This window comes from Schistocerca nitens, chromosome 4, assembly GCF_023898315.1.
Source record: "Schistocerca nitens isolate TAMUIC-IGC-003100 chromosome 4, iqSchNite1.1, whole genome shotgun sequence".
NCBI lineage: Eukaryota > Metazoa > Arthropoda > Insecta > Orthoptera > Acrididae > Schistocerca > Schistocerca nitens.
The window spans coordinates 471,782,076-471,796,741 of record NC_064617.1 but is presented as its reverse complement, the minus strand read 5'-3'; the positions used below and the strand labels follow the sequence as shown (position 1 = coordinate 471,796,741).

General features: G+C 45.8%; 1 protein-coding gene across 3 annotated transcripts in view; it reads right to left on the bottom strand.

Moving 5' to 3' along the window:
* LOC126251800 (juvenile hormone esterase-like) overlaps window positions 1-14,666 on the bottom strand; it is a 362,809-nt gene that overhangs the window by 46,211 nt on the left and 301,932 nt on the right. For all 3 annotated transcript variants that reach the window (XM_049952436.1, XM_049952439.1, XM_049952438.1), the window contains 4 exons: window positions 9,772-9,906; window positions 7,284-7,560; window positions 4,030-4,215; window positions 1,391-1,590 (listed from right to left, as the gene is read on the bottom strand). In XM_049952436.1, the coding sequence (XP_049808393.1) occupies window positions 1,391-1,590; window positions 4,030-4,215; window positions 7,284-7,560; window positions 9,772-9,906 (798 nt within the window). The remainder of the gene's footprint in view (window positions 1-1,390; window positions 1,591-4,029; window positions 4,216-7,283; window positions 7,561-9,771; window positions 9,907-14,666) is intronic.

Below are 14,666 nucleotides of genomic sequence, written 5' to 3'. Positions count from 1 at the left end.
CGCTGTTTGGTCCCTTCCCTCAAACTAACCAACTAACCAAAGATATTCCTTTGGCCAATATCATGACGTGACTGAGTGCGCAGGTAACTGTTCGTATGTGTACGCTTCCTGAATATTTTGTGATTTAATGCACCATCTGCTCCCTTGTAAACTATATCGTGCATGTTCAGTAGGGTGCTATTCGTTTCAGTTTCAGTTGCAAATTATATTTTTGGTTGTGTGCTACTGAGGTTTTTGTAAGGGTTGGATGTTCCACTTTTCCATTTGGCCACAAATTAAAAATTACGTCCAACATGAATTCAGCACTGGGTGAAGTGGAGCAAAGTCAAGGACAGTGTTTTCGAAGGCTTCCACAAATAGATCTACAGCTACGGATGACCGTGGATCCCATTAATTGCTGCAAAATTGGTCATAAAATTCTACCCACGATTTAAAATACGGCAAATTTACACAGTATAGTCCTCCGTCAGGTCAATGATACACCAAGATTGGTGATCTTGTAGATAAAGTGCTATTTTCTCGATTTGTCTATTTGTGAAGAGAGACTTTATATCAACGCTTACTGTTACTTCTGATGTAATAGTAAAGAAATCTATACAATATAGACCAAGTTGTTGTCATTTACTTCGTGGCAGTTATAAAAGTTACACATTTTTGTCAGCCGGATGTTTGGCCAGGAGATATGTGAGTGAATCAACATGACTGATTATTGTTGTAGCGGACTTAACTCCTTCTAGATCGGGGTATCTTCATAAATTATCGGGGACCAGGAGCCTTAGGTATGAATCACTTTGCCGCGTCACGATTTAGTCTAGTCTGAGCAGACACTAGGCTCTCGTGAGTGTCGTGGCTGTGTGGTCGTCCATTGCTTCCTTCAAGTGGTTCTTGCAACAGATGCCTAAACGTCAAATATATCGCACAAGTTGACCCGGTCTTCGCTGACACCTGCCATGAAAGCCTACGTTTACAGGTTCTGTACATCATCAGATCCCAAGATTTTTGCTTTCCATGGGTGGTGTAATGGTGAGTGATAGTATGACAATAGAGACTGTAAGAAAACAATACCATTTAGAGGATGATAATTAAACGGACGCTACTAGTTACCGTCAGAAAACTTTTGGGTTGTCACTGGGAGGGCTACCACATAAAGTGCTGCAATGTCTTCCTAAAGGAACGCGCGGTTTAGGGAAACATACCATCAACGGATTCAACTGCCTGAGTAGTTACAGAATGAGAACTTACATAAACCCGCGTACTGTTGGTCATTAGTAATAATCGTCATTATTATTACCAGATTTCCGTAAATCCTATATCGACTTTTGCAATCAAATTGTGATACAATTATTTTGCTTTCCTTCGTAAAAAAAGAAAAATCCAGCAAATAACGCACCACGTCTGACATAACAAGCGAGCTGTCCACCAGTAGATCAGTAGCGTTGACAGAGCGCAGGAAGTCCACCAGCTCTTGCGAATCATTTGTCTCCAAACCGAGTACTGCACCAAGGCTGAAGGCGTTCTGACGGGCCAGCTCCAGAGACCCTGGCAGTCCAATGAAGTTCCCACTCTGGATGATAATTCTTGAGAAAAGATCTGTGGAAAATATTACTCTCCTGTACAAAAGTAGGTGAGAATGGGAATTCTCGCACCCTTAGAAATATTTTTAAGGAGTCACGTAAGTAAATCAATGTCACTAAATAGTAAATGCTCATTTATATGCTTTTTGTTTATCAAAAACTATTTAAATTCATCCTCTAATACTGATTAGTACCATTTAAACTGGAAGGCTAAGTTTGTTGATTAATATTTCGATTTTCAAAATTTTTCATCGAATCAAGTGAATGATAAACCTACATGTGAAGTGCACAAAGCAATAAAATAAATAATCAAGAACATTAACAATTATCTTATGAAAAACTTATCTTCGCAGAGACAGTGATCAGAGTAACTATGAAAATCTCTGAAGAGACAATAAAATCTCGTAGTGAAATCAAGAATGCGTTTTAGTGAGAATTACATAAAACGGAAAAGTGTCAAAAATTTCAATTGTATCAGAGATACCTGAAGATAATTTGCTGTAGGTGAAAAAATTTAAAAAACAGGAAAAGCGCTCGAGAAGAAGAAATTTATAATACAATGTTTCAATCCTATGACACAAAAAAACATTATAACAAAATAGTGACACCAGCATGCTTTTGTGTGATTCGATGTTTAATGTTGAATTACAAATTAGAAAAATTGTGAAAATGAAAACATCTCTAGCATATTTCTGCCATTTTCAGATAGTTCCTCATGACTGCTACCCTGCCCTTGTCGACGTCGTATGTAAGTTGGCCCTTAACCTCTCCATCACTCTGCTCCTGTCGCAATCCGTGCAGCTGCCACAGTGGGCGGTGGCAGTGGTAGGTGTAGAGGCACCCGGTTGTGAAATGTAGTCTCTGTTGTTGGCGGTATCATCGTCAGGTTCGGACTTCACTGTAAGGGAGCACTTTGCTTTATCTCGACTCAGATGTAAATTGAGTTCATGGTTCAGAGTAGTTTCAGGGGTAAGACAAGGCTGTAACCTGTCTCCACTGTTGTTCATATTATTCATGGATCATATGTTGAAAACAATAGACTGGCTGGGTGAGATTAAGATATGTGAACACAAAATAAGCAGTCTTGCATATGCCGATGACTTAGTTGTGATGGCAGATTCGATTGAAAGTATGCAAAGTAATATTTCAGAGATCAGAAATGTAAGGACTATGGTATGAAGATTAGCATCTCCAAAACGAAAGTAATGTCAGTGGGAATGAGATATAAACGGATTGAGTACCAAGTAGGAGGAACAAAGTTAGAACAGGTGGACAGTTTCAAGTACTTAGGATGCATATTCTCACAGGATGGCAACATAGTGAAAGAACTGGAAGCGAGGTGTAGCTAATGCAGTGAGCGCTCAGCTACGATCTACTCTCTTCTGCAAGAGGGAAGTCAGTACAAGACCAAGTTATCTGTGCACCTTTCAATCTTTCGACCAACTTTGTTGTATGGGAGCGAAAGCTGGGTGGATTCAGGTTACCTTATCAATAAGGTTGAGGTTACGTATATGAAAGTAGCTAGGATGATTGCAGGTACTAGTAGATGGGAACAATGGCAGGAGGGTGTCCACAATGAGGAAATCAAAGAAAAACTGGGAATGAACTCTATAGATGTAGCAGTCAGGGCGAACAGGCTTAGATGGTGGGGTCATGTTACACGCATGGGAGAAGCAAGTTTACCCAAGAGACTCATGGGTTCAGCGGTAGAGGGTAGGAGGAGTCGGGGCAGACCAAGGGGAAGGTACCTGGATTCGGTTAAGAATGATTTTGAAGTAATAGGCTCAACATCAGAAGAGGCACCAATGTTAGCAGTGAATACGGGATCATGGAGGAATTTTATAAGGGGGACTATGCTCCAGACTGAACGCTGAAAGGCATGATCAGTCTTAAATGATGATGATGATGATGATGCTGATGATATGTAGGCCCCTGTATTTTTATTTAGACTGTCTTGGGCACTAATTTCAACGGCGTCTTTGATCATGCAATCCCAGGAGGAGGAAGATTTCCTTGGTTTTGTTGTAGTTTATAGCACGGCTACGAGTGACTTCGTGTTAATTCGCTGTAGCGTCTATGTTCATGGCACCTTGTTTCCACCCTGCCTCCTCCTGACATTGCTTGATCAAACAGGCCATTAAAATTAGGTCCAGGACCATCTAATTAACAAAGATAACGGCCTACAACTGAATCTGGCGTGAATCGTGTGCTGAGGCGAGAAAAAGCAAACGAACACTGGAGACAGCAGTTCGCAGTCGGGCGCCACAACCCCCACCTCCGGCACCACCCATCGCGGCGGCTGCACAGGGAGAGAGTGTTCGAAGGGGTAACGGCCAACTTATATAGGAAGCCGACACAGGCAGACTGATTGTGTCCGCACGCGGTGATGAAACTGTTAAAAGAAAATTTTACCAGAATTTGTAGAAGGAAAGGGCAAAAGCCGGTCTGCACCTACCTGTGGACAATGGGGAGACGAGGTGGAAAGACACAGACATGCCGCCAGCGCTCTGGCCCCACAGAGTGATGAGGTCAGGGTCGCCACCGAAGCTGGCGATGTTCTGCTTTGCCCAGGTGAGCGCCAGGTGCTGATCCTTGAGACCCGCATTTCCAGGGACGACGGCGTCGCCAGTAGTGAGAAAGCCTGCAACAAACAACACGTCTAACATTGAAAACATTTCACAGGCACTGGTAAAATTTCACTATTTATTTCCTGTAATAAGCAACAAAATTCCAGTTGCTTCTACTGCGCTACTTCCTAACTCTCCATTCTTGTTACTACTTGTTATTGCGAGAGACTGAACGATATCATTCAATTACAGCACGTTCGTGATGGGACTGATGTGTGTTGGTTGTAGCATGATGTCTACAATGAAAAATATCGGAACTTGTCGCGAGCGCATATGACAACCGCAAGTTAGGATGTGAGATGGGTGAAACAGATCGTCCCAAAAAACAATTTGAAAAATGAACCTGTTTTTGATATAGGTTAAAAGAAACTGATACCTCGGGAATTTGGAAGGAAACAATCAACGATATGTGGAAAAACGAAGTGGCGTGGGTACTCGTATTTTCTGCAGGTTGCCACTGTCTTGAGTGTCCCCAGGAAGTCGCACATATGGTGGACAGGACGACCTCTCGATGTTACACCTCAATCATGCAGCGGCTTAACGGACCCAGGGAGCTCTCACAAGATGGCACGTAGCCAGTTTTACGATCTTTCATCTGTTACTAAAACTGATGACCGTGATCGCGGGAAATTAATGTAGAACCTTGCTAACATAAACACACTTTTGAATCAAAACATAATTACACTCTTATTATTTCTCACTTATGCATGAAAATCCTACCTTCCACTAACTTACGATCTTCTAGTATTATAACTTCATAGGTTGATTAACTGATAACATCACACGTAAAGTCACCCACAGGCCTTGAAGCAATCTTCAGCATTTTCCTTCAACCCACATTTTAAAAGATTATATGCCTTTTTTCTGCTGTTTGTCATCCACATTTCGCATCCGTTGCTTTCAGCAAAACATTTATATTTTAGCTTAACATACTTCTTTCTGTTAGAAAAGCTTTTCTCGTTACTGCAAGGCTCTCTTTTATCTCTCTCTACTTCCACCGCCAATTATTTTGCTGCCCAGCTGCAGAACTGGTATACTAATTTTATCAGCTCTTTCTTCATAATCTAATTACGCCAGAAACAGCTGACTTAACTGGACTACACTCCACTACTTTTATTTTACGTTTACTGATGCTGATCTCAATCCATTTTGTTGAACTTATCTTACAAATAATTTTCTGTCTCATGCAGAATTAGTAAGTCTTCGGAAGATATTAAAGTATTTGCTCTTACTTTTTCAGTATCGATTCACTTCCCAATATTTACTTGATTTCCTTTACTACCTGCTGTGTGTATAAATTCAATGCCATAGGGGATGGACCAGAACCCCGTCTCACGCCTTTTGCAGCTACTTGCCTCTCTTTTATATCCTTCGACTTTTATTACATTCCTGACAACCTGAGAACTTCAAACACTGAACTCCAGTCCTCCAGTCAACACTGTCAAAGTATCATTCTAAATTACAAATACCGTAAATGTAAGTTTGCTGTTCTTCAATTTACCTTCTAAGACAAATTGTAGATTCAGACTTGTCTCGTGTATTCCTATATTTCTCAGGAATTCAAACTAATCTTCACTGTCGTGAAATTTCAGTTGCAAAAGCAAAGCTACCAACTTTCTTTTATGTCTCAAAACTCCTCGTTGGTTTTGCGATTATTTCCTGTCAGTGTACATTTAAAAATGAAACGCTACTTGGGTTCATATATTGCTTAATTTCCGAACAAATACACACTGTTTATAACTATGATCCAGTTGATGCCAAACTAAGTATTCGTCCAGTAAACAAGATCCCAGGTATGATTCTGCACTGGCACACACCCCTCTGTCTTTCCTTATGCAGTTCCGAGTGATCCACTGTAGTGTACAGTCCCGTCTCCGTTTTAAAAGTGTTGCACGATGTGTAACGAAGAGGGTCGAAAAGGTCGTGAAACTACAAAAGAAGAGAGAGAAACCTGCATCGGCTTGTTTCGAAAAGGAATATAACTTCAGTGAAGACTGTTATATACAGATTTAATCAGAACGTAACATATGAAAGCCAATCGCGAAGCGGTACTCCTGCAGTTCTGGCCAAGATGATGGAAAAAGACAGCTGCTTAGAGAAGTCAAGAAAAATCAGAAAGTAAGAGCTGAAAAACTTGGGATTGCAATTCAAATGCGTACAGGAAAGTCTGCTTCAGCACAGGCCAGAAGAAATGTGCTTTATGAAGCTGTATATGGAGGCCAAACAGCCTGTACAAAACCATACATCGGTAAACTCAACAGAAGCAAGCAGGTTCCATTTGCGAGAGAACATAAATCCGATGAGTTTGCTTTTTGTAAAAAGGTTGTATTTACTGACGAGAGACGATTTGAGTTGTTTAATCCAAATGAGCAAGGAACAATATGGAGAAAAAAGAAATGTGAACTTGAACACGGTGGAGGTTCAGTACTTGTCTGTATGAGTGCAGAAGGTTTGGGGGATTTTTGTTTTTATTGATGGAATTATAGCACTCAAGACTAACAAACATCCTAAAAAATTACATACATCCCGAAGTGTGAATAGTATGGTTCTTTCTGAAGTTTGTATTTTCGCACAAGATAATGGTTCAAAACATACGGCTCTAGATTCAAGGCTGTGGGTGTTGTATAGCCCTCCCGGCTGGATGCCGACACGACAAAAGTCCCCAGGCATTAATTCAGTAGATGGATTGTGGCATGCACTCGACAAAAACATGATTAGGGATGATCTAAAGAACACTCCGCTCTGCTAGAGGAATGGCGTAAAATTACAATGAAAGCAGCCTCTGGCGAAATCCATGCCAATGAGGATGCAAGACAATAGAGAGGAGCGTGTACTAAGAACTAGCCATAACATTCTATGTTTAGAGTGTCATTTTCAGTATTGCAAACGAATACTTATTTTGCATCCTAAACTGCCTATCTTTTGAATGTTTAACTATATGTAAATAGGAATCTGTGTTTCACTGATTAACAACACGTCTGTGTCCCTGCCGTACTTCGCATTGACAAGTCTCCACAATCCATACACCCTTAAACATAAACACACGTATTAGATGAATACGTAATGGGGTACGTGTACATACCAAGCTGAGCCAACCGGTAGTTGATGGTGACGAGGATGACGCCGTAGGAGATGAGGAAGTCGGGTCCGTGTTCCGTGTCGGAGCCGCTGTTGTAGTAGAAGCCCCCGCCGTGCACCCAGAAGAGCACGGGCAGGTTGGCGCCTTGCTCTGGTACGCCCGGCACGTACACGTTCAGGTAGAGGCAGTCCTCGGAGCCGCTGCCGTCGGGTTGTATGCAGTCGCTGCCGTACTCCTTGGCGTCGCGTACCCCTTCCCAGCCACCGGCTGGCTGAGGATCCTGCGAATGCGTCAGGCGTCTTTCTTAAGAAGTGCAGTGGGGTCGACCTATGCTAGAATGTTACCTTCTTACATGAAGATTCCTGAACATGTAAGGTACATACACTGATCAGCTAGAACGTTATGACCAGATACGTAATAGCCGTACTGGCACGAATAACAGCGGCGACGAGTCGAGGTTTGGAAGCAATGAGATCTTTGTAGGTTGCTGGAGGAGTTGGCATCACATCTGGACACACAAGTTGCCTAATTCCAGAGAGGGGGCGATGAGATCTGACACCACGTTAGTCACATCCCATTTATATTCGATCGGGCTTAGGTGTAGGAAGTTAAGGAGTCACCACATCAAATGGAATTCGCCTCTGTGTTTCTCGAAACACTCCACGACACTCTTGGCCTTGTGACATGGTGCATTATCTTGCCTGTGCCGTCTGTGCATCCTCCACTTCCTTTTCGACCTGCCCGTTACCGCTCTACAAACTCTACCTGCCTGATGCATCTCCTCTTCCTGCTCCCCTCTCTCACTCCATTTCCTGCTCCCCTCACTCTTCCTATCCCCTCCTCTATCCATTTCACAATGTCCGCAACCAAGGTCATCAGCATGTGAAGCCCCTGCATTACAGTCCAATAAAGCAGGGTAATACTACTCCCACAACATGCATGTATGCAGGGCAGGCTACACACCAGAGGCTTGAAAATCGTTTATTTGCCCGTGACTTACCAGCTGCCTTGCAAAGCAGGTTGATAAAAGAGGACAATACTATTCAACTCAATATGGCTGTCATGCAGGGCAGCCTACATGTCAGGGCTGTTTCTTGCCTCTGACATGAAGGCTGTTCTGTAAAGCATGTTCATTTGGCTGGCTCGTACTCTGACTACATAATGTGCTGTCATGCAGAGCAGTCTATACACCAGCGGCTTAGGAGAAACACGTTTGTGCTTATGTCTCCCCTCCTATTGGTGGTAGGTGGTTGTAAACATCCCAGTCCTGAAAACTCATGAGGCCTGCTATTCCTGTACCAAATTCGGCTGAAATCGAGCCAGGGTTTGGGAGGAGAACCTGAAACATACATACATACGCTCTGCTTTATACAGGATGTTTACAAATTAGTTTTACAAAAGTGACATTTTATTGTGAAAAGGATAAATAACTTATAAAATATTTGATACAGCACTGAATGCAGTATATCTTCAAGTTTTATTCCCGCCTAATACTATTGGTTCCTGACGTTCCATCTGGGTTGCAAGCACGAATGAGTTACTCCAGCACTCACCATGGAGTCGCATAATGGTGCAGAGCGTGGACAATGTTGTTTATGATTTCATAAATCCAGATCTGCTACTACATTTCAGAGACAACTTAGGACAAACTATCGGAAGCCACCTCCTCAGAGACAAAGTATTATTAAATGGCACAATTGTGTCACTGAAACTTGTTGTGTATCAAGTAGGACACAAGGTCTTTTTTGTCGCGTCAAGTGTAACTGACGTATCATGGTTGAACAGTATCTAATGCCTCAATTACAACAGGATATGGGCATAGAGTTTATTTACCAGTCAGGTGGTGTGCCACCACATTATCATTGTGAAGTTGTCATGTGTCTCAGTAGGAATGTGCCGACTTGGAATCTACCTGGTGCACGAATATCCCAGCCACCACAGTCACCCGATTTAAATCCAATGGACTTCTGTGTATGGGGTTACATTAAAGACAGAGTTTCTTCCTCCGCTTGCGGGAAACATAAACGTGCTGCTACAACGGATAACACAAGCAGTGTCACCATACATCAAGACTCGTTTCTTAGGATTTGGCAGGAAACTGATTACAGATGGGACATTTATCGTGTCACAAAAAGATAGCCCACGGAACATTTGTAAATAAACCTTGAAGATATAGTGCATTCAGTACGTTATGAAACATTTTTGTAAGTTATTTAATTTTTCCATAATTAAATGCTACTCTTGTATAACTAATTTATAAACACCCTCGTGTATCTAACAGAAAGGCTGCTACTTGTCAACTGTTAACTGACACGAGAAACTTAAGCAGTGTAGTATAAGGTCTCACAAATAGGTATCACTTAGATATACTTGCTAGTACCCTGTGCCATTTAACTCATAGCGGTTTGGCAGACTATGGTGTAGCAATTAAAAGTATGCTGTAGCTACGGAACAGCTTCAGCTGAGAAGTGGGCAATGACACCAGACTCACCGCGAAGCGCAGCTCCCCGACTGGCGGCTCGGCATAGGGTATCCCACGGAAGGCGGTGTAGGTCGTGTTGTAGACGCTCTGGACGACGGTGCCCAGCAGCGTACCCTGCTGCACGGTGACCTGCACGTCCTGGGCCTGCGGAAACAAAGTCACGAGTGAAGCGTCCCACAGCGAACATCACTTTTGCGTAATACAGGTTAGCAGCGGGTTCTCAGTGCCGCTATTGACATAGCATCTCGAATGATTGTGGAGTAGACGGTATTTTTACAGAGTCATTTGAGCACTTTATATTAGTTGTGAACGCATCATAATGCTACGCTCGAACGAAGAAAGAGAAGAAACAGATGCAAACAACAGTAATAAAATACTAATACGTCTTTAGCAATGACCTATAAGGGTGCTAGTAGGAAACAAAGCGCAGAAGAATAAATCAAATGCAAAGAACATCAAATAACAAGCAGCATAAATCCTGCGTTACACATTAAGTACAAAGATGAAAGAGGCCTGTGGGAAAACTATAGGCAAAGTTACCAGGTTCCACGTTCGCAGGAGAGCTTCTGTAAAGCTTGGAAGGTAGGAGACGAGGTACTGGCAGAAGTAAAGCTGTGAGGACGGTCGTGAGTCGTGCTTGGGTAGCTCAGTTGGCAGTCTGGTGCCGGCAGTGCTGCGAGGCGGTCACGCGCCAGAGCGCTGCGGGCGAAGCGCGCACCGTGTGTTTGTGTTTACTTCGGCCGCTGTAAGTGCCGTTTTCCTTCTAGAACACCATGGCGCACAACTATCGGAAGAAGACATTACGTTTCAGCTTTTGTTCCGATTTCGCCCTACCCAAGGCCCTGGAGATAGAACGATTTATTCGCGATGAAGTTAAAATACCACCAACGGATCTAATTGGTATCCACTTGTCCATAGTTAGCAGCACCGTCTACGTCAAAATGATCAACGATGCGACGTGCGACAAGGTGCTTCAAGAGGCAAAACGTTGACTGCGCTTCTGCTATTCCGACGGCAACGTCGGATCCGTTACCTTCGATCACGCAGGTCTCGGCACACGAACGATAAGGATCTTCGAACTGCCGTTCGAACTACCTGCAGACGTCGTCATCGAGGCGTTCCGTCCCTATGGCAACGTTCTGGGACATGTTGCCGAACGATGGGTACAATTTCAAACCTATCCCGTTTTAAACGGTATTAGACAGGTCCGCATCGAGTTGCAGAAACACGTGCCTTCCTATCTGCGTATCGGAGGCTGCCGTGCCATTACAATGTACGACGGCCAACCTCGGACCTGTTCCGGTTGCGGGAAAGAAGGTCACCTACGGTCTTAATGCTTTCAACGACGTGTCGCGCAGCTCCCGTTGTCGGAAGCGTCCGTCACACCCACGATGACCGCCCTACCGGTCACTTACGCAGCGGCTCTTGCCACGTCTACAGTTTCGTCCAGTCCGTCGCCCGGTCCTTCCGATCGGCACTTCCCACCGTCCCAGTCACCTATAGATGGTGCGGACGTCCCACCTGACAACCTTGCCGCCGAACAGGCTCCCGCACCGGACGCTGAGGAAAACAGTACTTCTTCACAACACCTGTTTGACAATTTAATTGCCGGCTGAAGTGGCCGTGCGGTTAAAGGCGCTGCAGTCTGGAACCGCAAGACCGCTACGGTCGCAGGTTCGAATCCTGCTTCGGGCATGGATGTTTGTGATGTCCTTAGGTTAGTTAGGTTTAACTAGTTCTAAGTTCTAGGGGACTAATGACCTCAGCAGTTGAGTCCCATAGTGCTCAGAGCCATTTGAACCATTTTTGACAATTTAATTGTATCCACCGACGCCTTCGAACCAGGTCGACGCTCCTCCTTGGCGACGTCCGACACTGAGAACACGTGCGCAAACAACGCTCGCCACGTAGGCGCAAACGCCGCCGCCTTTCACTCACGGGCTCTCAAAGTGTCGCCACCCACGACAACGAAGACGACACTCAACCAGCCGACATATCCACGCAGAGGTCGGCGGACAGCTTTCACGATGAACAAGACATTTCGCAAGACGGGACCACCATGGAGGTCGCCACACACAATGAAACGATCGGTGCGCAGGTTGAGACGCCTGTCTCCCCGCCGACAGCTCCAGATGTCTCTCACCGCGATGCAATTCCCATGGACATTGGACAGACCCACGGCACAAGACCATGGGCCGACGACGTTGAGGAAGGTACGCCCCCTCCTCGGGATGAAATGCTTCCGCCGAACGAGACTGCCTGTTAACACAAAGACGCGCGGGAGTAGCCGAGCGGTCTAGGGCGCTGCAGACGTGGACTGTGCGGCTGGTCCCGGCGGAGGTTCGAGTCCACCCTCGGACATGTGTGTGTGTGTTTGTCCTTAGGATAATTTAAGTTGAGTAGTGTGTAAGCTTAGGGACTGATGACCATAGCAGTTAAGTCCCGTAAGATTTCACACATTAACATCAAAAGCAAGGCACTGCAGCAGATGGAACGGGACTTCCTGTCGGTGCCCTCCTCATACTTCCCTTGGTGATGGTAGATGCGCGTCTACCACCACTGAAACAAACGTACCGGTTCTCCACACTGAACGTCAACAAGATCGGCACCGCACCCAAGCTGCAGCTCCTATGTGACATGCTTCGGGCTCTGACGTCGACGTCGCCCTTTTTCAGGCAGTACGCGTTGCCACATAACCACCGGTCTACGGCTACGACTCATATACGTCGACATGTGATCAATTAGGGCGTGGAGTGGCTTTCTACATACGCGAAGGAATCCCACTCAAGGACACGACAATCCTTCCCTCCGGAAGGGGCATGGCCGTTACCATCTTCGACACGCGCGTCATCAATATCTACGCTCCGTCTGGCTCCACGAACCGTCGGCAGCGGTCCACTTTCTTCGGACATGACGTGGCGCCCCTGTCTGCTGGGCGCTATGATCGCCTCATCGTGGCCTTCTCCATTCACGGGACCAAATGCCTGGTTATTCGCCATGCCCGGCGCTGTTCACCTTAATCGAAGATTTTCATCTAGTGGACGTTTGGGAGAAAATTCATGACAATACCCCCGCTTTTACCCATTATACAGCGCATTCTGCGAGCAGACTGGACCGGTTTTATGTCTCTGCCCACTTTGGCAACGAAGTCTCCCAAGCTGGACGATGGCCCCTTGCATTTTCGGACCATTGCGCCGTCATTTGCTCTCTGAAATTGCCACCTCGGTCAGTAAGGCGCAGCAGAGGTTACTGGAAGCTTAATGCCTCCCTCCTTAATGATCCACACTGCCGACAATGTATTGGCACTACATGGGCGTCTTGGGAAAGATGCCTCCCGCAGTACACATCCACGTTCCATTGGTGGCTCAAATGTGCCAAACCTGCGATAAGAAAGGTCTTCATGCAATGTGGCAAGGAAACAGCAGCATGGCATCGAGAAACCACAAATTTTTACTATGCCGTCCTCCGTGAGCTCGATGCGCTCCCTCCATCACCTGAAACTCATAGGGAACGACAGCGTAATAAAGCTCGTCCCCTCTCTCTCCAACGTGCACGACTGTATGGCGTCGTGGTGCGTTCCCGACGACAGGACCTCCTCCACGACGAAACACCGTCCACGATCCATGCCACATTCGACCATCGTCGTCGACGTCGACTTTTCATTCCCAGCATCACGACCTCCGACGGTGTTCACCACACAACACAGGCGGCAGTGGTGTCTGCCTTCGTTGAACATTATCGCCAATTTTACGACGATGAACCGATGGCAACGCTAATTCCTGATGATATCCGACCTTCCCCTGATCGCACCCTCACCGTAGCGGAGTCAGCGTCCTTATGTCTGCAGTCACTGCAGAAGAGGTGGTATATGCGATCAACAAGGGGGCCAAGAACAAATCACCAGGACAAGATGGTCTCCCCGTGGAGTTTTACCGGGCGTTCACCACGTTAATGCTTCCTCGCTGGACGGAAATGGTTCAGGAACTCTTTACTCCGTCCTTCCCAATTCCACCTGAATTCGTCACTGGCATTCTTCTACCTGTGCCTAAGCCGAAGGGAGGGTCTCATGTCTCTGCATATCGCCCCCTTACATTAATGAATGCAGACTATAAAATCTATGCACGCCTCTTAGCAGCGCGCATACGCACCGGCTTACCTACGGTCCTTTCACCGGAGCGGACTGCACATAGTTGTGGGGCCACCTTACAAACAGCCCTAGGAGAATGCCGTGAACTCATCGCGCTGGCGGCAGTTTGTCGCCTTCGTGCAGCACTGTTATCCATCGATTTCACGAGTGCCTTTGATCGCGTTCGACACCCATTCCTCCTCATGGTGACGACACGTATGGGGTTCCCATTACTCTTTGTCGATGCCATTCGCCGGTTACTGCTTCCGGCAGTCTCGATGGTACAAGTCAATGAGAGGCTTGTAGGACCGATTCCTATACACCGCTCAGTGCGTCAAGGACGCCCTATGTCTACTTCACTATATGCCATTGCACTTGATCCCCTTATCACTGGTCTTACCTCTAGACTGCAGGGTCTCACATTACGTGACTGCACCTTTCACTGCAGGGCTTATGCGGACGACCTCCTCTTTCTCACCTGCTCCTCCACGCAACTCAATGACGCCATCCAATGGATCCACCAGTATGGATGTCTTCCTGGTAGCATTCTTAAATGTCCATAAATCGACTATGATGCACACTGGGCGCCGCCTCCCGGCTATGGTGCCGACCCCACTCCCAGTCAATACCACCCTTCGTTACTTGGGTATCGAATTTACGAGCTCCACACACCGCACAGTGGCCCTCGCTTACCGGAGGCTTTTGCAGTCGATTTGGCACCATGTCCGCGGTCAAGTGCACCGTAACTTAAACCAACTCCAACGTGTGTCCTATGTCA